The sequence below is a fragment of the Sturnira hondurensis genome, unplaced genomic scaffold (assembly GCF_014824575.4).
Source record: "Sturnira hondurensis isolate 20B ecotype Veracruz unplaced genomic scaffold, ASM1482457v3 Scaffold0013092, whole genome shotgun sequence".
In the NCBI taxonomy this organism is placed as follows: domain Eukaryota; kingdom Metazoa; phylum Chordata; class Mammalia; order Chiroptera; family Phyllostomidae; genus Sturnira; species Sturnira hondurensis.
Window position 1 is genome coordinate 307,922 of NW_028085723.1, and position 25,050 is coordinate 332,971.

A 25,050-nucleotide genomic window follows, 5' to 3' on the forward strand; every position below is an offset into this window, starting at 1 on the left:
CCAAGAGAGAAATTCATGCTAAGCTAGAAAGAGGACTGGCTTGAGGGTGGGAAGGGTCAGGCCGGGGAGTGGAGTCTGGGCTTAGAGGCTTCCAGGCACCTGGGGAATGGGTTTTAATCATCAGGCAGAGTGCCTTACCTGACTCCACCGACTGCTCAGCCCACCACGCTGCCCATTGAAGATATATACGGCCCCCTGCTCCTCCAGAGGGGCTCCCACAGCCACGTCCGTCAGCCTGTCCCCGTTGATGTCTGTCAGGGCAGTGATGGCTGCTCCAAATCGCCCAAGAGGGTAGCCAGGATCCCCCAGCAGCTCTGAGACCCCTTCGAACCCCCACTAGGAAGGAACAAGGTGACAAGTCCCACCTCAATCACTTAGCTTTCACAGGGTGAGGCATTTCATGGGTGAATAACACTAAAGAAATGTTAGGTGTGGTCCCTCACAGAATCAGCGTAGTGCCATCAGACGAACCTGAGTTCAGGTCCCAGCTCCACCTCTTGCTATGTGTCTGACTTTGTGGCTTTGGAAAGTACCCAGCCTTGCTAACCTGCAGTGTTCCCATTTGTGAACAAAGCTCCTAGTACTTTGTGAGGCAATTGTGAGGATCAAATAAGAGCTTATTAAATAAAAGTTTTGGCACTGGGCCTCATACAGTCTACTGTCAGTGAGTATTAGCTGTGGTCTATCTGTTGAGCTAAAGATGGTATGTCCGATCATGTCTGGTTAACATGATCAGGCAGGGAAAGCCTTTCAAAGTAACTAGGACCTGCGCAGGTCTGGGAATCTGTTTCTCCCATCCTCTCAGCTCAGTGCTCTGACGCTCACCTGCTTTCTCTGGTAGATGAACACTCGGCCTCCTCTCTGCTCCCCATAGAACAGGGAGGCTCCAATCAGCAGCAGCTCTGTCTCTCCATCCTGGTCTATGTCAACACCACACAGCTCACCACCGAAATAAGAGCCAATCTGCAGGGAGAGGAAGATGTTTGAGCATGAGCCCATGAGCAGGATATAGCTTTTCCCCCAGCTACATCCACTGTCTCAGATGAAAGTTTGCATTCTGGATCCCACTTAGAGCCTGTATGCTTTAAGACAAGTTGGGTTCTTTGAGGTTCAGTTTCTTTAACTGGCAAGTGGGGATGACAAAGTTTACCTCAGCGGGCTTTGTGAGGAACAAACGTGACAGTGCTTGCACGGGGCCTGCCACACCACAGGTGGATAAGTGTTCAGAAGGCAGCATGGAGCATCAACAGTGTCATGCCAGCCCCTGACCTGCAGTGCCTGTGGGTCATGCTCACCTGGGTCCCATTTATTTCCTGGATCTGGCTCCATTGCCTTTTGTCCTTGGACTCCTGGAACAACAGCACCCGTCCTATATGCTGGAATCGGGGGGCTCCAGCTGCCAGCAGTGACGCAAGACCTCGGGAGGGCAGCCAGGTCACCGTGTAGCCTGAGGAGACAGGATGGGACTTGGAGTTAGCAAGACAATGACTGCCTTGGAAGAAGGTAAAGCCCAGGAGAGAGGGGGTAAAGACCCTGGGAAACTGCGTTAGTAGCAAAGATGCATTGAAACATCCAGAAGACCTTCTCCTGAGAAAAAGCCATGTGCCCCGAGCAATACAAATCCTCCCATCTTGATCCAAGGCTGCGCTCCTCAAACTGTGGACAACACACACACCCAAAGAAAGCAGCCACGAGTTAAATATGGTGCATCTTCCTGAGCCTCAGTCCACCTGAAGGTTGGTGAGATTATATTTTTAAAAACATAATAAAATAAGGGGGTGGGATGGGCTGGAGGTGAGGAGGGCAAGAGGGAAAGGTTGGGACAGCTGTAATAGCATAAACAATAAAATATTAAAAAATAACAAAATAAAAAACATAAAATGGGATATATTAGTAAGAAGAATGCAAAGTTTGCACAAATATTAAAAATAAAGAAGACTTGACAAAATTTCATGCTTAAAGATATTGCTTCAGGCTATCTTCATACATCATGCCTCCTGTGGCAAGGTTCTGGCCCCTCCCTTACAGCACTGGTGAGGAAATGCTTCTAGAAACAAGTAGCAGTTAGGCTACAGCCAGGAGCCACCCAATAGGAATGTTAAAATTCAGAAAGGAAGGAACTGATTCGATTGGCTCTTCTTTGCTTAGAGAAGTTGAGAATGAATGGGAAAAGCAGAGATGTCTGCAACTCTATAGCACATGAGAGGAAGAGTGAGGAGGCTGAACCACTCTCCTATTCATTCATATACATTGCTGAAGTGCAGGGGTTAAGAACTTGCCTTTTGCAATCCAAGAGATGGGTTTTAATTCCAGTGTTACTACTTCCTAGCTGTGTGATCTTGAGTAAATTGCTTTGCTCTGAGCCTCAGGTTTCTTATGTAAAAAAAATGGGGCTAGTACCAACCTTATAGCATGGTTCTGAGAAGTAAATAAGACCTAGGATATAAAATGCTTAGCACTATTCTAGTGATAACTAAACTAAGACCTAAAAGATAGTGGGATAATAGGCTCTCAAGATTATATTTACTCATATATATGTACATATGTGTGTGTGTGTGTGAGGGGAAATTCCCAAAAAACAAAATTTATTTATAAAAAATTGTGTATTCATTCTTACATGTTTATTTTTTATTTATTTTAAAATATATTTATGCTATTACAGTTGTCCCATTCCCCCCTTCACTACTCTCCAACCCCTCCCACTCACATTTCCCCCTTTAGTTTATGTCCATGTGTCATAAGTTCTTTAGCTTCTACATTTCCCATACTATTCTTACCCTCCCCCTGTCTATTTTCTACCTACCGTCTATGCTACTTATTCTCTGTACCTTTCCCCCTCTCTCCTCCACCCACTCCCTTGTTGCTAACCCTCCATGTGATCTCCATTTCTGTGGTTATGTTCCTATTCTAGTTGTTTGCTTAGTTTGCTTTTGTTTTAGGTGTGGTTGTTAATAACTGTGAGTTTGCTGTCTCTTTACTGTTCATATTTTTATCTTCTTTTTCTTAGATAAGTCTCTTTAATATTTCATATAATAAGGGCTTGGTGATGATGAACTCCTTGAACTTGACCTTATCTGAGAAGTGCTTTATCTGCTCTTCCATTCTAAAGGAAAGCTCTGCTGGATAGAGCAATCTTGGATGAAGGTCCTTGCCTTTCATGACTTGGAATACTTCTTTCCAGCTCCTTCTTGCCTGTAAGGTCTCTTTTGAGAAGTCAGCTGCCAGTCTGATGGGAACTCCTTTGTAGGTGACTGTCCCCTCATCTCTTGCTGCTTCTAGAATTCTTCATTTTAATGTTGGCTAATGTAATGATGATGTGCCTTGGTGTGTTTTTTCTTGGGTCCAACTTCTTTGGGACTCTCTGAGCTCCTTGAACTTCCTGGAAGTTTGTTTCCTTTGCCAGATTGGGGAATTTCTCCTTTATTATTTGTTCAAATAAGTTGTCCACTTGTTGCTCTTCCTCTTTCCCTTCTGTTACACTTTTAATTCTGATGTTGGAATGTTTAAAGATGTCCTGGAGGTTCCTAAGCCTCTCCTCATTTTTTGAATTCTTGTTTCTTTATTCTTTTCTGTTTGGTTGTTTCTTTCTTCCTTCTGGTCCACTCCATTGATTTGAGTCCCAGGTTTCTTCCCATCACTATTGGTTCCCTGTGCATTTTCCTTCATTTCACTTAGTGTAGCCTTCATTTTTTCATTTAATTTGAGACCAAAATCAACCAATTCTGTGAGCATTCTAATCACCAGTATTTTGAACTGTGCATCTGATAGGTTGGCTATCTCTTGGTCGCTTAGATGTATTGGCTCTGGGGGTTTGATCTGTCCTTCTGTTTGAGCCATTTTTTTGGGGGGGTGTCTGGTTGTGCCTGTTAAATAGTGAGGGGCAGAGCCTTAGGTGTTCACCAGGGCAGGGTAACACCCAGCAACCCATCGCTGGGTTGTGATGCTGTATATGGGGGCAGGGTCAGAGAGGAAACAATGGCATTAGCTCTGCTCTCTCTTGGGTTTTAGTCCCTTTTGCCACTTCCCACAAGCAAATTAGGCCCTTCTGGTGCTTATTCCCAGGTGGGTGGGCTTGTGTACATTCTTGGACCCTGTGGGTCTCTCCAGAAAACTCTCCTGTGAGACTTGGAGTCTCTCCTGGCACCTCAACCCCCACAGGTGTTTTCAGCTGGTGCTTTGAGGCTTTATTTCCTGGTGCTGGGGTCCCCAGGTTGTGTGGTCTATCTCACTGCCCATTTTTGCCTGGCTTATCTGCAAACAAATGTGGGACCAAGGTCAGCCAGCCACCTTGTACCCTCACTGGGTCTGCTCATTGCCACCCTGTGCCTGGGATCTGCCAACTGCCACCTGTGCACCCGGGTTGCCAGCCATGGCTTTTTCCTGCTGTGACCCCTCTCTGCTGGCTGCCAACTTCACCCCTCTTACTGGTCTGGATGAATGGTTGTACAGTTCAATTTTCTGTCAGTTCTGGTTGCTTTTTTGTTTCTAAATTTTTGTTGTTCTTAATTTTAGTTGTGTGAGGCAGCACAGTATGTCTACCTACACCTCCATCTTGGCCAGAAGTATTCTTACATGTTTAAACTTGAGTCACCTTTAAAGTGCTCCCCATTTAATGCAATATACCCATCTAGACATTTTCTCCACTGTTCAAAACAGTTTTGAACTCATTAATTTTGATGCCTTTTAGTGCTGCTGCTGTTTTTTGTTTCACCTCTCCCACATTAGCAAAAAGTTTTCCTCTGAGGACTTTTTTCCTCCAGGGAAACAACAACAAAAAAATCACTCAGGATGAGATTGGGTGACTATGTAGGGTGGGGCATGGGGGTCAGGCTATTGTTGGTCAAAAACTGCTTAACACTCAGCACGGTGTGGCCAGGTGTTTTTTAATTAAAAAAAAACATGATTAATATACAGGTGAAGGGTTATTAAAATAAAAGTTAAGAATGTTATAACCATATTTAAAATATGAGTTTTATTCATGCTGTTGGTTAATTGCCTTTATTTATTTTTTGAAAGTCAGCCCAAGTGATTCTCTGGCCCCTAAAAGCAAAAGAACTCAACGTGAATTCCCCATCATGAAATGGGCAAATTCATTGAAAGAGTCTTCAAAAAAACTCACTGAAGCCAAACGCAGCCTCTCACAACAATGCCAGCAGGTACACTGCTACAGATGGGTTCCTAGAACACTCACCTAGCAAGAAAAGCCTGTACCACAAAGGGCCACCCTCCAGAAGATAATTCTGGGTTTCTTTTTGGTCCCCCCTCATGTAGTAGGCTGGGCGCCTAACTTTGAGCAACACTGCCAACTCTTCTGTAGGATGTTGAATGAAAAACCACGTTGCAGGCAGTGGTGTAGGCACTGCAGTGTACTAGCACAGGCTTTGTGGCTAGACTACCATGGCTCCACCTACCAGTTTTGTGACCCTGGGCAAGTTATTTATTTATTTTTAAATATTTTATTTATTTATTTTTAGAGAGAGGGGAAGGGAGAGAAAAAAAGAGGGAGAGAAATGTTGATGTGTGAGATGTATCGACCCGTTGCCTCTTGTACACTCCCACCTGGGAACCTGGCCTACATCTCAGGCATGTGCCCTGATTGACGGCAATCAGTCCACTGAGCCACACTAGCCAGGGCTGGGCAAGTTATTTAACCTATCCAGTTTCTTCATCTATAAGCGAGAGGTAATAAAAACTCCAACTCACAGAGTTGTTGTGAAGATAAAATACGTTAATACATGCCATGCACTTAGAACAGTGTCTTGCTCAGTAAAGAATGTCAAAAAAAAGAAACAAATCACCGAGGGCAGCCTCCCTTAGAAAGGTAGGTACCAGGTGAATGGCATAACTTTTCTTGAGGACAGAACTTGATAAGATCTTAGTGTTTTGAGAATTTAATAAAGGCGTGTCCCATGCCCAGACAAAGGTCATGGGTGAGTCACGGTGGTTCTCGATCTGTGAGAAGGTAGAACCTGGAAGCAGTCCTTTTCCAGGGCTGTTGGTGCCATTTTGGTCTTGGGACATGCTGACTACATGAACATAAATGAAAGGAGCTATAACCTCCGAGAATAAAGGTGAGGCCCCTCTGCAGTCTGAGATGGCCGTCACCTTGGGTAAACAAGCATCTACAGAACCTTGCAGGATAAGACTGCAACAGTGGCACCAGGAAGCAGAGGCACACAATAGCAACTGTGGATTGACCAGACTCATTTCCTTTGTGCTTGGCCTCTGGAGAACTCGGGAGACTCAGTCCCTGGAGTTCCTGGACAATTCAACTGGAAGAAGCCTCAGCAAGTCACTGCTGGTCCTCTTACTAATGAGGCAGATTGTTTTCAAATGGACCTGGGATTTAATTTAGAGGTATGAGTAAGTGACAATACAAAGAAGTCACTGCCATTGAAAGAAGTTTATTGCTTACAGCTCCCCAAAGCAGGAGGCAGGAAGGCAGGCCATGCCGGGCCACAGGGAGAAGCACTAGGCTTAGTAAGGAGGCAGAAGGAATAAGGGTGAGTATGGCCTGAGCCTTTGTTGTGGTTTCTGAGGGAAGGAATGAGTAAGGCAGGAGAGGCAGCTTGACCAAGTTTAGGATTGGATAGTTTGAGTAGTGTTGGCAGGCTTCAGGCTACAAGGATGGTCTTCAGGTGTCCAGTACCTGGTCCTGGGATGATTTAAGTCAGGGGGAATGTTGATTTGGTTTACCAAAGTCAGCTAAAAGGGGCAGTTGGGGCTACAGCCTCTGGGTTGTTTGGCTGGTATATGCAACCCCTGCTCTTGGCCATACTGTTTACTCTCTGTAGGAATGAGCTGGCCTTGGGAGGGGCAGTCTCTCCATGATTAACAAAGCTTCAAGATATCAAGGCCTCATAAAGTACAGAAAATAAAAACATGCTTAATACACAGGTGAGGGGTTATTAAAAGAAAAGTTGAAAATGTTATGACTATATTTAAAATCTGAGTTTTATTCATGCTATTGCTTAATTGCTTTCATTTATTTTTTGAAAGTCAGCCCAAGTGATTCTCTGGCCCTTAAAAGCAAAAGAACTCAACACAAAGGAGAAGTACTCACCCAAATATCCTTCTTTCACTTCTTGTGTCAGTGGCTCATTCCCAACAAACGTATCATCCTGCAGGTCTGCCTTCAGGTCCAGAAAGCCCCCAGCCCAGTCCTCGGCTCCAACTGTCCCCACAACGCCATGGCCCTGCCCAGGAAAGGAGACAAGCAGGGTCAAAGCAGGGACAGCTGCATTCCTGTAGGAACACTTGGCCCGTTGCTCCAGGCCTGACACTCACCCTGCGGAGGTCAGCGCTGATCCCACTGGAAGACAGTTCCATGTTGAAGGATGTCAAGTCATGTTTGCTTGTGCCTAAGAAAAAAGGAGAGGAGAATGGGCTGAGGTGCAAGGAGCAGGAAAAACAGTGATATTCAGTAAAGGACAAAGAGAGAAACATAGCATTTGCAAGATAGAAAGAGCATGAACTTTAGAGTCAGACAGACTGGGGAGTGGATTATGCTTGGAGTCTCAGTGAAACTCAGCGAACCCAGATGGGTATCCAGTTACTCCAATCAGCATGCCAAAGATGCAGCACTTGATTTCTGTTCCTACTCAGACTTCCCACTTCAGTGGATGGATGCCACCCTGACCCACCTGGTGAGCCATGCTAAAAACCTAAGAATAGGGACTTCCGCCAAGATGGAGGCATAGGTGGAAACACTGTGCCTTCTCCCACAACCAAGTTTGAATACAACAAAAGTTTAGTAAACAAAGACACAGCCAAAGAATGGAAAATTGAACTAGACGGAAGTCCGACAACAATGAACCGTTCAACCAGGATGGTAAAAGGGGCGGAGCCAGCAGTGGAGCAGGGTTGGGCAGGAAGGATCCCCCGACCCAGGTGACCCAGGCATACAGGCAGCCGGGGTAGCATTGCGGACCCAGTGAGGGTTTGGGGCAGGCTGAGCACGGTCACACATTCGCGCCCAGATAAACCAGCAGAGATGTGAGCAGTGAGACGGACCCCTGCAGGCCCTAGTGGCAGACTGTGCAGGCCCCAGCAGCTAACCGCTCAGGCCCCAGCCGTGAACCCAGTGAGGGTGCGGGGCAAGCTGACCTTGGTTGCATATTCGTGCCTGCAGATAAACCAGCAAAGGAATGAGCAGTGAGATGGACCACGTGGCCCTGGCAGTGGGAGGAAGCAGACCAGATGGCCATTGCTTTCCTTTGACCCCACCCCCATATATAGCATCACAACCTAGCCACTGAGTTGCCCAGCCCTGGTGAACACCTAGGGCTCCACTCCTCATACACAACAGGCACGAACAGTCCAAAATATGACTCAAGAAGAACTCAAAGCCCCAGAGCCGATAACTCTAAGCAAAAAAGAAATAGTGAGCCTCTCAGATGCACAGTTCAAAACACTGGTGATCAGGATGCTCACAGAACTGGTTGATTTTTGTCACAAATTAGAGGAACATATGAAGGCTAAACTAATTGAAATGAAGGGAAATGCACAGAAAACCAATAGTGATGGGAAGGAAACTGGGACTCAAATCAATGGAGTGGACCAGAAGGAAGAACAAAACATCCAACCAGAAAAGAATGAAGAAACAAGAATTCAAAAAAATGAGGAGAGGCTTAGGAACCTCCAGGACATCTTCAAATGTTCCAACATCCAAATTATAGGGGTACCAGAAGGGGAAGAGGAATAGCCACGAGTGGAAAACTTATTTGAACAAATAATAAAGGAGAAATTCCCCAATCTGGCAAAGGAAATAGACTTCCAGGAAATCCAGGAAGCTCAGAGAGTTCCAAAGAAGTTGGACCCAAGAAGGAACACACCAAGGCACATCATCATTACATTAGCCAACATTAAAATGAAGAAAAGAATCCTAGAAGCAGCAAGAAATAAGGGGACAGTCACCTACAAAGGAGTGCCCATCAGACTGTCAGCTGATTTCTCAAAAGAGACCTTACAGGCAAGAAGGGGCTGGACAGAAGTATTCCAAGTCATGAAATCCAAAGACCTACATCCAAGATTGCTTTATCCAGTAAAGTTTTCATTTAGAATGGAAGGACAGATAAAGTGCTTCTCAGATAAGATCAAATTCAAGGAGTTCATCATCACCAAGCCCTTATTATATGAAATGCTAAAGGGACTTATATAAGAAAAAGAAGATAAAAAATATTAACAGTGAAAGGACAGCAAACACACAGTTATCAACAACCACACCTAAAACAAAAGCAAACCAAGAGGACAGCTAGATCAGGAGTGGAACCATAGAAATGAAGAACACATGGAGGGTTAGCAACAGGGGAGTGGGAGGAGGAGAAGGGGGGAGAAGGCACAGAAAATAGCATAGACAGTAGGTAGAAAATAGATAGGGGTGAGGGCAAGAATAGTAGGGAAAATATAGAATCTAATGAACCTGAGACACATGGTCATAAACTAAAGGCAGGGAATGGTGGGGGAGGTGGTGTGCAGGGTGGAGGGGAATGAAGGGGTGGAATAGAACAACAACTGTAATGGTATAATCAATAAAATATATTTTTTAAAAAACCTAAGAATAATGCTTGATTCTTCCCTGTCTTCCTCTTCTATCTCCAATATATCATTAAATCATAGTGGTTCTATCTTCTAAATACATTGGAATAGTCTGCATTGCTACCAGAGTAGTCCAAGCCAATCTTGTCTTTTCCCTGACTAATGTGTTAATTTACTAATTTGGTCTCTGACTCCATTCTTTGTCCATGCCTTTTTTCCATGGAGCAAGCCAGAGTAAACTTTTTAAAAATAGGTATATCAGACCAATCTTTCACTTTCTTAAAAATACTTCATTAGTTCTCATTGCTCTTTAGACAAAAATTCAAAGTCCTGTTAAGGCCTCGAATGTCCCTGCCTATCTTTCCAACTTTTCTTCTCCCTTACTCACCATATTCCCATAACTGACCTTTCTTTCTATTCCTCCAGTATGCCTTCCCCATCTCTGAGCCATAACACCTGCTCTTCTCTCTGACTGAAATGCCCTTTGCCCACATTCTTCACATGGCTGCTTGATTCTCATCTTTCATGTCTTATTTAAAAGTCATGTCATAGTGAATGTTACCTCATCTAAAAAAGGCATCTTCCTTGAAAAGTCTATCTAAAGTGGCTTCCTCCAGTTAAGACTGTCTCATTTTCTTTTTCTTTTACAGAAGTACATGGGAAGAAACCCATAATCCAGGCTTAGGGACCAGTGAGAACTTGCCAGAGGAAGTGACATCTAACCTAAGACCTAAAGAATGAGTAAGGGCAGGTCAGGAGATAAGATAAAGGCTACAGATAATAAGAGTTACAATTTAATGAGTGCCTACAAGGTACCAAGCAATTTGCTAAGCAGTTGTTAGGGGCTGAATTGTGTTTCCTAAAAAAGGCATGTTGAGACTTCCAGTCAAGATGGAGGAGTAGGCAGACACTCTTTGCTTCCTTGCACAACCATAGAAAGAATTACAACTAGATCTCAAAACAAATAACACTCAGAATCATCAGCAAATTGAGCTGTATGGAAGTCTGACAATCAAGAATTTAAAGAAGCCACATTCATCCAGAGGAGTAAGAAGGGTGGAGTCGTGAAGACTGGCTGAGAGGTACGCAGGTGCAGTGTGGTGAGGAGAAGTGATAGTGGTGGCAGAACAGATGAGGCCACATTCACATATGGTGGATAAAATTTAGAAGGAATAACTTGGGAGTGAGNAGATAAAGGCTACAGATAATAAGAGTTACAATTTAATGAGTGCCTACAAGGTACCAAGCAATTTGCCTAGCAGTTGTTAGGGGCTGAATTGTGTTTCCTAAAAAAGGCACGTTGAGACTTCCAGTCAAGATGGAGGAGTAGGCAGACACTCTTTGCTTCCTTGCACAACCATAGAAAGAATTACAACTAGATCTCAAAACAAATAACACTCGGAATCATCAGCAAATTGAGCTGTATGGAAGTCTGACAATCAAGAATTTAAAGAAGCCACATTCATCCAGAGGAGTAAGAAGGGTGGAGTCGTGAAGACTGGCCGAGAGGTACGCAGGTGCAGTGTGGTGAGGAGAAGTGATAGTGGTGGCAGAACAGATGAGGCCACATTCACATATGGTGGATAAAATTTAGAAGGAATAACTTGGGAGTGAGCAATCACAGCCCCAGGCACAGACCAAGGTCCAGTGCCAGGAAGATAAATCCCCATAACTTCTGATTATAAAAGCTAGTGGGGGATTGGGCAGTAAAGAAACTGCTGGATTTTCAGGACACTCAGTTAAAGGGTCCACACAGACTTAGAATGAACACAAACTCACCCACTCTGGGATTCAGCACCAGAGCAACCAGAGCAACAGCTGGAAGGGCACCAGTCACATATGGGAAGTGGATGGAGTGACTGGAAATGGGGCGAGTGCTGGGCAAACCTCTAGAAGCTAGGCAGTGGCACTCTTCCCTCTCTGAGCCCTGCTCCCACACAGAGCCACAGAGCTATGAAACAAGTTGCCTTGCCCTAGTGATTAACTAAGGCTCTGCCCCACACAATTTACAGGTGCCTTTTTTTTTTTAAGAAAAGATTTTATTTATTTATCTTTAGTGAGATGGGAAGGGAGGGAGAAACAAGGAAAAACACATCAGTGTGTGGTTCCCTCTGGTGGGCCCCCTACTAGGGCCTGGCCCACATCCAAGGCATATGCCCCAATTGGGAATCAAACCAGCAACCCTTTGGTTTGCAGGCCGACACTCAGTCCACTGAGCCATACCAGCCAAGGCTACAGGTGCCTTTTCTACAACAGGCCATGCTACTAAGACAGGGAGTCAAAGCAGTTCTACCTCATACACAGAAACAAAACAGAGAGACTGCCAAATTGAGGAGACAAAGAAAGATGGCCCAAATGAAAGAACAGAATGAAACCCTGAGGGGAAAAAGCCCTAAATGAAACAGAGATAACCAACCCATCAGATGCAGAGTTCAAACACTGGTGGTGATCAGGATGCTCAAAGAACTGAGTATGGATGACAACAACATAAAGGAAGAAATGAAGGTTACACTAAGTGAAATAAAGAAAACTCTACAGGGAACCCTCAGTGGAGTGGGGGATGCTAGGATTCAAATCAAGGATTTGGAACATAAGGAAGAAATAAGCATTCAACCAGAATAGTAAAAAGAAAAAAGAATTCAAAAAAGTGAGAATAGTATAAGAACTCTCTGGGACACCTCCAAACATACCAACATCTGAATCATAGGGGTGCCAGAAGAAGAGGAAGAGCAAGAAATTGAAAACTTATTTGAAAAAATAATGAAAGAAAACTTCCTTAATTTGGCAAAAGAAATAGACATACAAGTCCAGGAAGCACAGAAAGTCCCAAACAAGTTGGACCCAAAGAGGACCACAACAAGACATCATAATTAAAATGCCAAAAGTTAAAAATAAAGCGAGAATATTAAAAGCAGCAAGAAAAAAGCAGAGAGTTACCTACAAAGACATTCCTATTAGAATGTCAGCTTATTTGTCAAAAGAAACTTTGCAGGCAAGAAGTATTCAAAGTGTTGAAAATCAAGGACTCACAACTTAGATTACTCTGTACAATAAAGCTATCATTCAGAGTGGAAGGGCAGATAAAGTGCTTCACAGACAAGGTAAAGTTAAAGGAGTTCATCATTGCCAACTCATTATTACATGAAATGTTAAAGGGGCTTATTTAAGAAAAAGAAGATGATCAAAACTGTGAACAGTACAAGGGTGACAAATTCACAGCTATCAACAACTGAATCTAAAAAAGCAAACTAAGCAAACAACCAGAACAGGAACAGAATAATAAATATGAAGATTGTTAGGAGGGTTATCAGTTGGGAGCTGGAAGGGTGAGAGTGGGGGAACAGGTATGTGGAATAACCAGCATAATTGGTAGGTACAAAATAGACAGGGAATGTTAAGAATACTATAGAAAATGGAGAAGTCAAAGAGTATATGTGCATGACCCATGGACATGAACTAAGTTGGGGGGTTGCCAGAGGGAAGGGGGTACCAGGCAGAGGGGCAAAGGAGGAAAATTCGGGACAACTGTAATAGCATAATTAATAAAATATATTTTAAAAACTTGTTGAAGTCCTAACCTCTAGTACTTCAGAATGTGAACTTATTTGGAAATAGGGTCTTTAAGAGACAATCAAGTTAAAGTTGGGTCATTAGGGTGGGCCCCAATCGAATATGACTGGTGTCCTCATAAAATGGGAAAGGTGGACACAGAGATAGATACATACAGAGAGAAGATAATATGAGGACATGCAGAAAGAAGGCGGTCATGTGACTGAAGCAATTCAGTACAAGTCCAGGATTGCCAAGGATTACTAGCAAACACCGGAAGCTGGAAAAGGCAAGGAAGAATTTCCCTTCTAGAATTGTCAGAAAGAGCATGGCCCTGCTGACCCCTTGATTTTCATATCTACCCTCTAGAACTAAGAGATAATAAATTTCTGCTGCTTTAACCACTGTTTTTTTGTACTTTGTTATAGCATACCTAGGAAATTAATACAACAGTTAAACCCTACAATTCTGTGAGATTGGTATTATTGTCCCCATATAACAGAGAACAACAAGCCTCAGGGAAAACAACGTGTCTGAGGTCATACTGCACAAGAGTGGATTCTTGAGTGGATCTGCCTGGTTCTACTATATCCACCACATTGCTTCTTGAATTCTCATGTTTCCCCTTCCTGGACACAGGACTGAAGTAGTTCAGCAAGATATGGAGGCTGGGCCAGAAGTCACCAGAGTGCTGAACTGAACACCAAGGCTGTGTCCTCGCAAAAGGGCATTTCCTGTGGGAACCATGTACCTTCCTGAAGACTAGGCTTCCTGGGGAAATACCTTCCCCATAGCCAGTACTCCATCTGGTAATGCCAATCAAAATCTTCTCTTATACTGGAGCAAGTAAGAGGACCTATGGAAGCCCACTTGCCCATCTTAAGTAATTTGAGTCCTAGGAAAAGTGAAAACGAGCGAGCTCAGTCCATTTACAGGGCTCAGCTGACACCAGCAAGACAAAGGTCAGTTTGGGGCCCCACCCTGAACCAAGCTAAATTTCAAGAAGATAGAATTTCAGAGGGAATAGAGGTTGCTCCTGAATTGCCATCTTCTAAATTCCTACTCAAGGTCTTTTTTTTTTAGGAGAGCTCTTAGCTCACTGTTTGAGTAGTGCTTCTAACTACTATTCAATGTGTCTCTAACCTAATATCCCAAGAAGAGTTTCTGTATACGATCTCCTGAACTCTCTCTCCAAGGTCTACCACTCACCCTCAATGACATAGATCTTCTTTTGCAGCTCAGTGAATAGATCTTTAAGCTTCTCAAATGTGTCCAGAATCTTTACAAAGTCTTTAGTGGGTGTTGAAGCAAATTTGTGGAGTGTCTCCTGACTTTTTTTGGTCTCAAAATGCTTTCCGATCTGTGAGGGAGAGAAGAATGAAGTGCTGACATCCTCAGAATCTCAGACCAGTTTCCTACTATTTTCATAAGACCATGGCCCCAAGGAGAAAGGGAATAGGGTTCAAGAATAGGAGAGGGAAGATGAGATGTAGAAAGAAGCCAGAGGCTTGGGGCCAGGGGCCCATACCCCAATGATGTAGCGGATGATGTCTTTGGCCACGTCAATGTTGCCACTGTCAGTGGCTTCCCCATCAGTGATGATGATAAGCACTTTGGTGGCATCTGGACGGGCTCCGAGCTCCTGCTGGAATACCCGGGTCCTACATCCAGGGAGAAGGAATATGAGAGACTCCCCCCAAATCATATGAAGTCTCCCCCACTGCTTCCCTCTTTTCCTAAGTCATTGCCCTGCTAATTATGCAAAAGCCTTTCTCACATTCCTCAGTAGCTATTCCCAGCCTTCCAAGTTCTCTACTGGACCTCCTTCCTTGCCCTTGCTGCCACACCTCTCCTAAACCAGTATCTTAACTGAATTCTGAGTAGTCAGCAAGACTCTGTCCCAGAGTCTATGGGTGGTAAGGGGGAGATTTTGTAAGGGGAAACTCAGCTTCCTACCCTCCATTTCAATCACATGGCAACTATCACTTCAATCTGATATGTTGGTGATTTAGGTAAGATTTCAATAGAAAAAAATGAGTCCCATGGCCAAAGAAAACTGGAAAGTCACTTGTCCAGAGAAAGCTCATATGGCACTTTCTCTGCCACCCCTACCACCCCAGGCTGCCTGTAGATCTCTGCTACAGCAAGTTTCCTAGGGATGTGAAATAGCTAATTTCTGTTTTGGTCTTCTCTCAAACTCACATGACATGAGTTCCTCGAGGAAAGGACTGTGTTTGATTTGCTGCTGTATCTCTGGCTGATGACCCAGAGTAGGTGCTCAGTGCATGTAAAATAATAAAAGGAAGGGAGGACTGAATACTAGACGAGCCAACTCTCTCAATTCCTGCCCTGTCCACAGCCTCCTTATGATGCCAAATAGGTTGCCCACAGCTTTTGCTGGGACAACAGTTGTATTTGAACCATCTGATCCTTCTCTCCCAACCCCACAGCTAACCCAGATGGACAGTCGATGCAAGAGCAGCCAATTCACAACCCTTGCCTATGACATGACCTGCCTTAGGAGTGGAAGCTGAAAGCCATATGGAGAGGCCACAGTGGCAGGTGGAGGAGAGATAGAGAAAGGAGGGCTGAAGAGTTACTTGAAAGCTGCCAAAGACGAGGAGCTCTGGTGGGCAGGGCCAGGAACATCTGCTGTCAAGACCTCTAGTTCTGTCTTGGATGCAAAACGTTTCTTCCTTCTTCTTCTTCTTTTAACCCATAGATTTGTTTTGAAAACCTCTTACTTTTATTTTTACTTTATTTTATTTTTTAGCATTTTATTTATTTAATTTATTTTTATTCTCACCCGAGCACATGCTTATTGATTTGAGAGAGAGAGGAAGGAAGGAAGAGAGAAAAGGAAAGACACATCAATGTGAAAGAGATTGATTGGTTGCCTTTCACACATGCCTGACAGGGGAATGAACCCACAACCTAGGCAGGTGCCCTGACCAGGAATTGAACTTGCGACTTCTCCATTTATGAGAGGACACCCAGCCAACTGAGCCACATCAACCAGGGCTTTCATAGATTTTTTTAAAAATTGATTTTAGAGGGAGACAGAGAGACAGATAGAAACATCAATTTGTTGTTTTACTTATTTATGCATTCATTGGTTGATTACTGTATGTGCCCTGACCAGTGATTGAACCTGCAACCTTGGCATATGGGGCGATGCTCTAACCAACTGAGCTACCTGCCCAGGGCCAGCAAAACATTTCTTTAACCTCCCTCCACACAGACATGGCATATTATAGGGCCTGTTCATGGATTTCCACCCCATTTTAAACCATCTCATCTGCATTTTTCAATAGCCTCCTAAATGGCCCCCTTGCTTCCATCCCTGGCACCTCCACAGTCTAATATCTACCCTGCAGCCAGAAGGATCCTTTAAAAATATAAAGCAGATCATCACTCCTCTGCTCCAAACCTCTGACAACTTCTCATCTTACTTAGAAGAAAAGCTCAAGCCCTGGCTGGTGTAGCTCAGTGGATTGAGTGCAGGCCTGCGAACCAGACGATCGAGGTTCGATTCCCAGTCAGGGCACATGCCTGGGCTGCAGGCCAGTTTCCGGCAGGGGGCAGTTCTCTGCAGGGGATGCACGAGAAGCAACCATACATTGATGTTTCTTTCCTCTCTCCTTCCCTTCCCCTCTAAAAAGATAAATAAATAAAACATTTAAAAAAAAAGAAAAGCTCAAGTCGTTACTACAGCCTCTAGCTCATCCACACATCCACGGTCTCTCTGATCTCCTTTTCCACTAGTTTCTTCCCTTACTTACTTCTCTTCAGCCACATCACTGGTTTCCTGGCTTTTCTTGGAACATCCCAAGCATCTCATCTCAGGGCCTTTGCTTTGTCCTCTGCCTGGAATGTTCTTCCCCCAGGTTTCCACAAGGTTTCCTCGCTTCCAACAAGTCTTTGTTCGAATGTAACCTTCCCTAATCTTTCTATTGAATATTGCTTAATTATTTAATCAAACGTATATCTCCTACTGTATTATCTAATTTACTTATTTATCTTGTTTATTGCATTTCTCTCACTTACTAGACTATTAATTTCCAAGACAGCAGAGATTTTTCTTTGTTCTATTCCCTGCTATAGTCCCAGCACCTGGAACGTGGCAAACAACCACCTGCCAGACAAAGCCAGCTAATAGCTTGTTTTTAATGCTATCCATGAGCTAAAAAATTTTAAAAATATCTCTGTCTTTAAAGGGTTACAAAAACAAACAAAGAATAATATGCAACCAATACTGTATATAGCCAGAAAAACCTAAAATATTTACTATATGGCCCTTTACAGAAAAAAATTTGCCAGTTCCTAATCTGGAACACTGCCTGGCACACAGCCAGATGGTCAAGAAGTATTTATGAAATACATTTCCATGACTGCTCCCTTTTGCTTCCACATTTGACACCTTTCAGGGTGTCTTCCCATCCCGCGGTGACCTTTTCTCTAAGAATTGCGCCTTTCCCATGGAGAGGCCCTAGAATCTATGTTTGTGTCATGTGACTCTACGTCATAAAGTAGACCAAGGCCATAGCTGGGTGGACCCGTGGACACCTAACCCAGGCTTAGCCGATCATTTTCTCAACTGGAGGCTGGAATTCAGGTAGAGGAATCGAGGCTGCCATTTTTTCAGGGAACATCATTTAACTGTGTACCCACCAAAGCTGTCTACAAAGAAAAAAGAATGAAGTGAACATGACAGGTCAAGGGAGCCCCAGAAGGAAATATCTGGAAACACACATGGCAGAGCTTTGAGATGTGTGCCACACACATGTTTAAGTAATGCACATTCAACTGTACCTGCTGGGCAAAGAAATGAAAATGAGAGAAATAAGTGTAATAGTACAGGAGATCCTTCTGGCTATTTCTCATTCAACTTGAGAATATATACAGCGGGTACATGGTATAGGAGCCATAATTCTTATTCCTCAAACTGGGCTCAGTTTCCATGGCTAGTGTAATGTTTCAAAATAGGTATTTTTAAAACATACAGTATGGCCCCTCAGCATAACCCAGCTATGTTTGTTTAGGTCTCAATTTAAACACATTAATCTGATCCAACTTCAGGGAAATAAATTTCTGTAGTAAATTTAGGAAATTAAGATATGCTCATTTCCAGTGTGGGACATGAATATATTAAATTTTATGAACAATTCAAGGAATTCTTCAAGGATAATTTTGACTGTTTGTCCATGCACTGACTTCACAGCTGGTCCCCATCTACGAGGCGATTCTACTGAGGCTTCCATGGCTCACAATCACTTCCCAAGTCCTGGTTCTAGTCCATTGTGAGGCTGGCAATACTCTCTGCCCCAGAGGCTGATGAGCTATCCCTGCGATATCCCTTCAGGATTTATTTAGTCAATATAAAGTCAATTTCTGTTACTTATAGTTCAGAACCTGGACTAAAGTTGCTCCACTTGAATTCTTTTTTTTTAAGATTATTTGTTTACTTATTTTCAGAGAGGAGGAAGGGAGGGAGCAAGAGAGGAAGAGAAACATCAGTGTGTGGTTGCCTCTTGAGTGTTCCCTACTAGGGACCTGGCCCACAACCCAGGCACGTGCCCTGACTGGGAACCAAACTGGTGACCCTTTGATTTGCAGGCCTGAGCTCAGTCCGCTGAGCCCCAGCCAGGGCTGAATTCTTACAATAACCTTCCCCTTGCTGACCCACCTGTTGAGCTCTACATATCAACTTAAGGAAGCTAGTGCACACAGAACAACTGGTGGACGGGCTCTCTCCTGCAAAAGGGAACTCACGCAACATAGTTTATGGCACCAAAGGTGTTGGTCAACAGGCGCATGTGTTTCACGTTGGCCAGCAGAACATCAGGGTCCTTCAGCTTCAAATAATCCAAGAAATTAAATTCTGTTTTGTAGGTCGTAGAAAACTGAACAGCAGCAAACTGTAAGAATAAAGAAGAAATGGAACCGTATACATCCCTTCTCACTTGTCTGCTCCAATCATTACTTCTTATTAGAAAATTTTTATTTATTGATTTTAGAGAGAGAAAGAGAAAGATCAGTTTGTTGTTCCACTTATCTATGCATTCATTTGTTCTTCATGTGTGTGCCCTGACCAGAGATCAAACCTGCAACCTTGGTAATTTGGGAACATGCTCTAACCTACTGAGCTACCTGGACAGGGTCTCCAGTCATTACTTCTTATCCAGGACCTGGGCAACCCCACTCCACATCCCTGGCCTCAAATCATTCTCCTTTTTTTCTTAATCCTCACCCAAAGGTTTTTTGTTTTTTTCTCCATTGCTTTCAGAGAGAGGGAGGGAGAGAGAGAAACATCAATATGAGAAAGAAGCATCAATTGGTTGCCTTCTCATACATGCCCCAGCTGGGGATCAAACTTACAAACTGGGTATGTGCCCTGACCAGGAACTGAACCTGCAACTTTTCAGGCTACGTGACAATGCTCCTACCAACTGAGACACACTAGCCAGGGCTCAGATCATTCTTTTGAAAATAAACAAACACCAAAATAAAATTAAATAAACCTCTGCCCCTTTATGTAGTACTGTCACTGGGCTTAATTTCTCTGGGTCTGTCTGCCTCACCAACAGGAAGGGTTCCCAGTAGCCATAATTCTGCTGAGTGACCCTGCTAAATAGGATACAATTTGTTTGGCCAAAGACAGCCACCCGACTAAGGCTCGGCCAGTAATAATGGCCAGTAATAACTTTTCTCTGAGAATCTGGGATTTGCAGTGGGAAAGGTTAGTTGAGAGAAAGATTAAGAGAGAAAAAGAAACCTCCTGAAACTTGAACATGTGAACTTAAGAGCTTTCCACAGGCCCACGTGATCCAAAGAAGCCGAGGGAGTCATTCTACAGAAAGAAAGAGAAGAGGGAAGCAAAAGCCAAAAAGAAACAGAAATGAGAACTAGAGAAAATTTCAGAAGCTTTCTACTTCTTGGTTCTTGTCCCTTCTAGAGGTCCAATTATAGCCATGCCCTTAGCTTCTGGAGACACCTCTTACTAAATGTTCCTTTTATGCCTTAAGCTGATTTGGGTAGACACCTATTGCCTATAACCAGGAATCTTAACTGTTATATTTACCTGGTAGGAAGAGTTGCTGAGTTTCTTCATCACATCCTTCATGAAGTCCAGAATTTTCTGAAATTCATATTGCTGCAAGCTCATTGAGCCATCAAACAGAAATACCAGGTCCACGTTGCCCTTCAGACATTCTACAGAGGCCAGACACAAAGGGACTTGGTAAAGTGTCTCTGATGGCTGGCCTGCTTGCACTGGTTCCCGTGTATGCGCAGCCAGTTGGAGGTATTTTTACCCACTGGATCCCAGTTCCTTACCTTGGTAACCAGGACGCCCTTGCAGCACAGGACCCTTCAGATTCTGGTGGAAGAGGTAACACAGGCCACTTAGATAGATATTCTGGTCACATGTCCGAGACAGCCCAGGGTCACAAGCCTGAAGGAAACAAAAATAAAAGGGTCACAGCTTCCTCTTGCTATGTTTTTTGGGTATTATCAGTCAAGAACAAAAACCTTCATCGTCTCCTGACCTCACACCTTACATCCAACTGATTATTGAGCCAAGGTACTTCTGCCTCCAGGCTTCTCATATCAAATCTCCTTCTCTACTACCAATATCCTATGCCAATGGATGCTCACTGCCTAGAGGATGAAATCTAAAATCCTTAGTCTGGCATTTATGTTGTTTACAGCCGGGCACTGTCCTGCATTTCCAGGCCCATCCCTTTCCTTCCCAATCTCACGTTCTGTGTTTAACCAAATTGAATTACTCACTATCCCCAGGATATACAATGATGTGCCTTTCATTTATGGCTTATCTTTCCTTCCAGACTGCAATTTCTTGAAATTCAGGGCTCATGTCATAATCATCTTTGTATCTCACTCCCCTTTCCCCATCATAACCTAGCACAGTGTGTGCCATATAATAGCAGCTAAGTAAACAAGCTCCAATTAAATACAATCAATATTTCACTCAGTCTTCTACTTCTCATGTAGCTGTCACATGCTGCCGGGATGACTTGTAAAGAGCAATAGACTTGGAATCAAATGGGAATTTGATTCAAATCCTGGCTCTACCTCTTTAAAATCATGTAACTTTGGCCAAGTCTCTCCCCCTTGGCCCTGTTTTCTCATACGTAAAATGTGTACACTAATTCTTAACTCGCCTGTCTTGAGGGCTAAGAAATAAAGCAATGTGCCCTGGCTGGTGTAGCTCAGTGGATTGAGCAGTGGCCTGTGAACCAAAGGGTCACCAGTTCGATTCCCAGTCAGGGCACACGCCTGGGTTAAGGGCCAGGTCTCCAGCCGGGGCCACATGAAAGGCAACCACGCATTAGTGTTTCTCTCCCTCTCTTTCTCCCTCCCCTCCCCCTCTTTAGAAATAAAGAAATAAAGTCTTTAAAAATGACTTTCTTGAAAATAAAAAAGAAATAAAGCAATGTTTTCCAAATTTTAGGCATTTGTGTACAACATCACAATTTCTGCCCTATGGTATACCATTCATATTATTGTTTACTTGAAATTTTATTTACTTTAAATTTACTTTAAAAAAACTTAAGCCTTACCCTAAGCAATACAATCTAAGAAATCATGAATTTGATGTGCTTGTGTATTTTTCTACTAATCTATTAAATAAATATATAACGATCAAAACATTAAGTTTGTGCACCACCAAAAATCATCTTGAATATCAATTGTTAATAGGTATATAATATTTGGAAGAAAACTTAGGTAAGTCAGGTCTTGAAAATAGCTAGCTCATACTTTGTTCTCAGTAAACACTAATTGAATCTGAATCTCTCTGATGCCTTTAATCTTCTACAGGATCTTTAATCCATTTTTCCCTTTCATCTTTTCAATCTGTTTACTAGCATTGAGCTTTGTAGGCTCTGACACCACTCTACACAAAACTCTTACCAAAAGGCTTCCATCTGTGGGGTCTGTCGCCAAGGTCATTCCCAAGTACTTAGAAGTGTAGTTGGAACCTGTAGACACCGTAAGATTGATTGGTCTGGAGGGATTTAGGCAATCCAGGTGTGGTGGGGCTAACCTCAGTTTCCCTGAGACACAACTGCCCCCAGCTCCCTCACCAGTTACTCACCACTCAGGCTCACCGGCAGGCAGTGTCCAGTGTCAGGCTGGCACTGATAGAGGTTTCCTGTGCTGTTCCCCTCACCTGGAGCTCCCACAACAACCCTGATGAGAAATCTCACTTGTGAGATGGAGTTACCTAGGTCTTCACCTTCCCACCCCTACCTAATAAGGGGTTTCCGACCCCCTACCAGGGATCTCAAAGCAATACAGCCATTCTCCTTTGGGTCGCTGCCAATTCCTTCCCTATCGAATGCCTGGTAAATCATCCAATATGTCAGAATTCTAGAAAGTTAAGGATTTTTTCCACCTGAAGTCTAGAAAAACTGAGGATATGCCCAGAGAATATGCCAGAATGTTATAACTATTCAATCAGTCATTAATTCAAGACTAATTTATGGCATAGTTACTATGTGCTAGGCTTGGGGTGGGGGGACCAGGAAGGAATTCACTGTCTAGTTAGAGAGGGACTCAAGAATCTAGGAAGTATTACCAAGTGTTATAGGGGCTGTGGTGTTTCCCTTTCTATTTCACATATGTGGCATTTTAACTGTAAATGGCCCTCATCCTACTATCTGATGGGTTTGCTCCTATTTCTGAGAAACCCCACCATGGACTCCTTGTGATCAGCTGGTTTCACTGGCCAGCCCCAGGGCTGGCATGGGGGCACCTCTTCTGGGGCTCTGAAGGGCAGGGAGGACCTGGGGCATCAGCTCACCGGTTTCCAACCTGCAGGACACGATACCCAAAGTGCCTCTCAGCGTGTGGGGAAGACAAATTTTGCACATGCCGCACATCCAGGTTGTAGCTGGAGGCCAGGGCTGAGGGAGACAAAAGGCACTTTAGCCATTTTCAGCCAGGGATCCCCCCAACTCCATGCCCAGTGTGCAGATTATCTGTCACCTACTTGCCCCAAAGGGACAGGCCAACTTCCAGGAACCAAGCCCCCTCCTAATCAGGCGGCCCACACCCAAGACACAGCTGCAACCAGCCTCCCTGGACTTCCCCTTGAGGGCCTTGGGTCAGGGAAATATGGAAGCAGTGACTCCCTACGACCCAGAGCTTGGCAGTCCCAGGGCCTGGGAAGGACACACTTCCCGTTTGGCCTCTCAACAAAGGAGGAAGGATGAGAAGGCAGAGGCCCCTGAGAAAGGAGCAGGCTGAAGGACCTCCCTGAGGAGATGGGGATGCTTCAAGGTGGGGTGCATCTCCCCACGCACTCATTTCTCCCTTGGGTCTGGGGCCCAGGCACCCAGAGAACTCAAATAATTAGCCTCAGGCTTCCTCCCACAGACTAACGGTTTCAAGATCCTCTGATCCCTGTGAAGCTGCCTCCTCATTCCTCTAATGCTCCATACTCCTCACCCCACCAGGGGCCAGTGCCTTCCTTAACCACTACATCTCAGATTCCCCCATCTCAGGCAGCCTAGGCATCATCTGCAAGCCCCAAATTATCCTTTCAGACCCTGAACTCCTTCCAGACAACAGGCTTATTACACAGCATCCTAGGATGTCAGAGATGAGGCCCCACCCTTTGTTCAGACGAAGAGACTGAGGCCCAGAAAGGGGAAAGGACTTGCCTAAGATGGCACAGAGAGCTGCCATAGGAGGAACCAGACCCCAGCCCAGCTCTAGGTACCCATTACCATCTGCCTTTTTTAGAGACTCACTCCCACACATTTCACTATTGTCATCTTTGTCTCCCTTCTGTGTCTTTGTCTCCATACCTCGCCTATGCTTTGGGTTCTTTCTTTCTTTCTTTCTTTCTTTCTTTCTTTCTTTCTTTCTTTCTTTCTTTCTTTCTTTCTTTCTTCCTGCCTTCCTTCCTTCCTGCCTTCCTTCCTTCCTTCCTTCCTTCCTTTCTCTCTCTCTCCCCTTCTCTCCCTAGGATTTCTGGGCTCCACATTACATGTACACAATTCCACCCTTAGCAGCTCCTCCTTTGTTCTTGGTCCATAAAGCCTTGCGGTTCCCTGGTCATGGACACATGTTGCTTCCCCTCCTCTCCTCCTTTGCTTACCGAAGAGAAAAGGCCCAGCGAGCAGCAGCCGCCTCATTATGATGACGCAGGAGTTCATCCTTCAAACAGCTGTCAGATCCTGACCCAGACTCAGTCTCAGAGGACCCTTGGGATTTGCTGGCAACCTAGGCAGGGTGAAAGAGGGAAATAATTATGCTCCGAGGCCTCTTGCAGTGGAACATTCTCACAGAGGCACCAGGCTGATGACACTGGGTGGTGGTAAAGGAGGGGTGATAGGAGTTGTGAAACCACAGGGTTCAGAGAGGAAGTGTAAGCAGGTTAGAGACATTTCCTGTGCCTGCTTGCATTTTTCACATCATCCAGCAGCAGACAAGAACTGCTGCAGCTTAGTCTTTACCCACTTATGAACTTCAGACTCTTTACAGTTCAGGGGAGGACTGGTCAAATAAAGTGTGGTACAACCATAATGGGATAGCTTTGTCTTAACATTAAAAGATGCCCACAACACACTGTGAAAGAAAAAGAGCAGGTTACAGAACAGCATATTTAGAAATTCATTTTGATTCTAAAAATAAAATAACAATACTCACAGAATGAGAGAAAATATTTGCATATTATATATTACGATATGGGACTCGATATGTTCTGATATGGGTATCTTGAATATATAAAGAGTTCTTGTAACTCAACAATAAAAAGACAACTCAGTTTTTTAAAGGTTTTATTTATTTATTTTTAGAGGGGAAGGGAAGGAGAGAAGGAAAGAAAAATCAACGTATGGTTGCCTCTCATGTGTCCCCTGCTGGGAACTGGCCTGTAACCCAGGCATGTGCCCCGACTGGGAATCAAACCACGAACGTGTGGTTCACAGGCCC

At 44.1% G+C, this 25,050-nt stretch overlaps 1 protein-coding gene across 4 annotated transcripts in view; it reads right to left on the reverse strand.

Annotated features, from left to right (window-relative positions):
- ITGAL (integrin subunit alpha L) overlaps positions 1-24,447 on the reverse strand; it is a 44,560-nt gene extending 20,113 nt beyond the window's left edge. For 2 of the 4 annotated variants that reach the window (XM_037061050.1, XM_037061047.1), the window contains exons 1-14: positions 24,215-24,447; positions 22,913-23,015; positions 22,205-22,299; positions 22,021-22,088; positions 20,422-20,539; positions 20,168-20,298; positions 18,859-19,004; positions 14,615-14,747; positions 14,296-14,446; positions 7,288-7,361; positions 7,064-7,196; positions 1,296-1,447; positions 826-963; positions 139-336 (exon numbers count right to left, since the gene is read on the reverse strand). In XM_037061050.1, the coding sequence (XP_036916945.1) occupies positions 139-336; positions 826-963; positions 1,296-1,447; positions 7,064-7,196; positions 7,288-7,361; positions 14,296-14,446; positions 14,615-14,747; positions 18,859-19,004; positions 20,168-20,298; positions 20,422-20,539; positions 22,021-22,088; positions 22,205-22,299; positions 22,913-23,015; positions 24,215-24,272 (1,698 nt within the window). In that variant the 5' untranslated portion in view covers positions 24,273-24,447. The remainder of the gene's footprint in view (positions 1-138; positions 337-825; positions 964-1,295; positions 1,448-7,063; positions 7,197-7,287; positions 7,362-14,295; positions 14,447-14,614; positions 14,748-18,858; positions 19,005-20,167; positions 20,299-20,421; positions 20,540-22,020; positions 22,089-22,204; positions 22,300-22,912; positions 23,016-24,214) is intronic. The other 2 variants (XM_037061051.1, XM_037061049.1) reach the window with 1 other exon arrangement.
- Between the last annotated feature and the right edge of the window lie 603 nt (positions 24,448-25,050).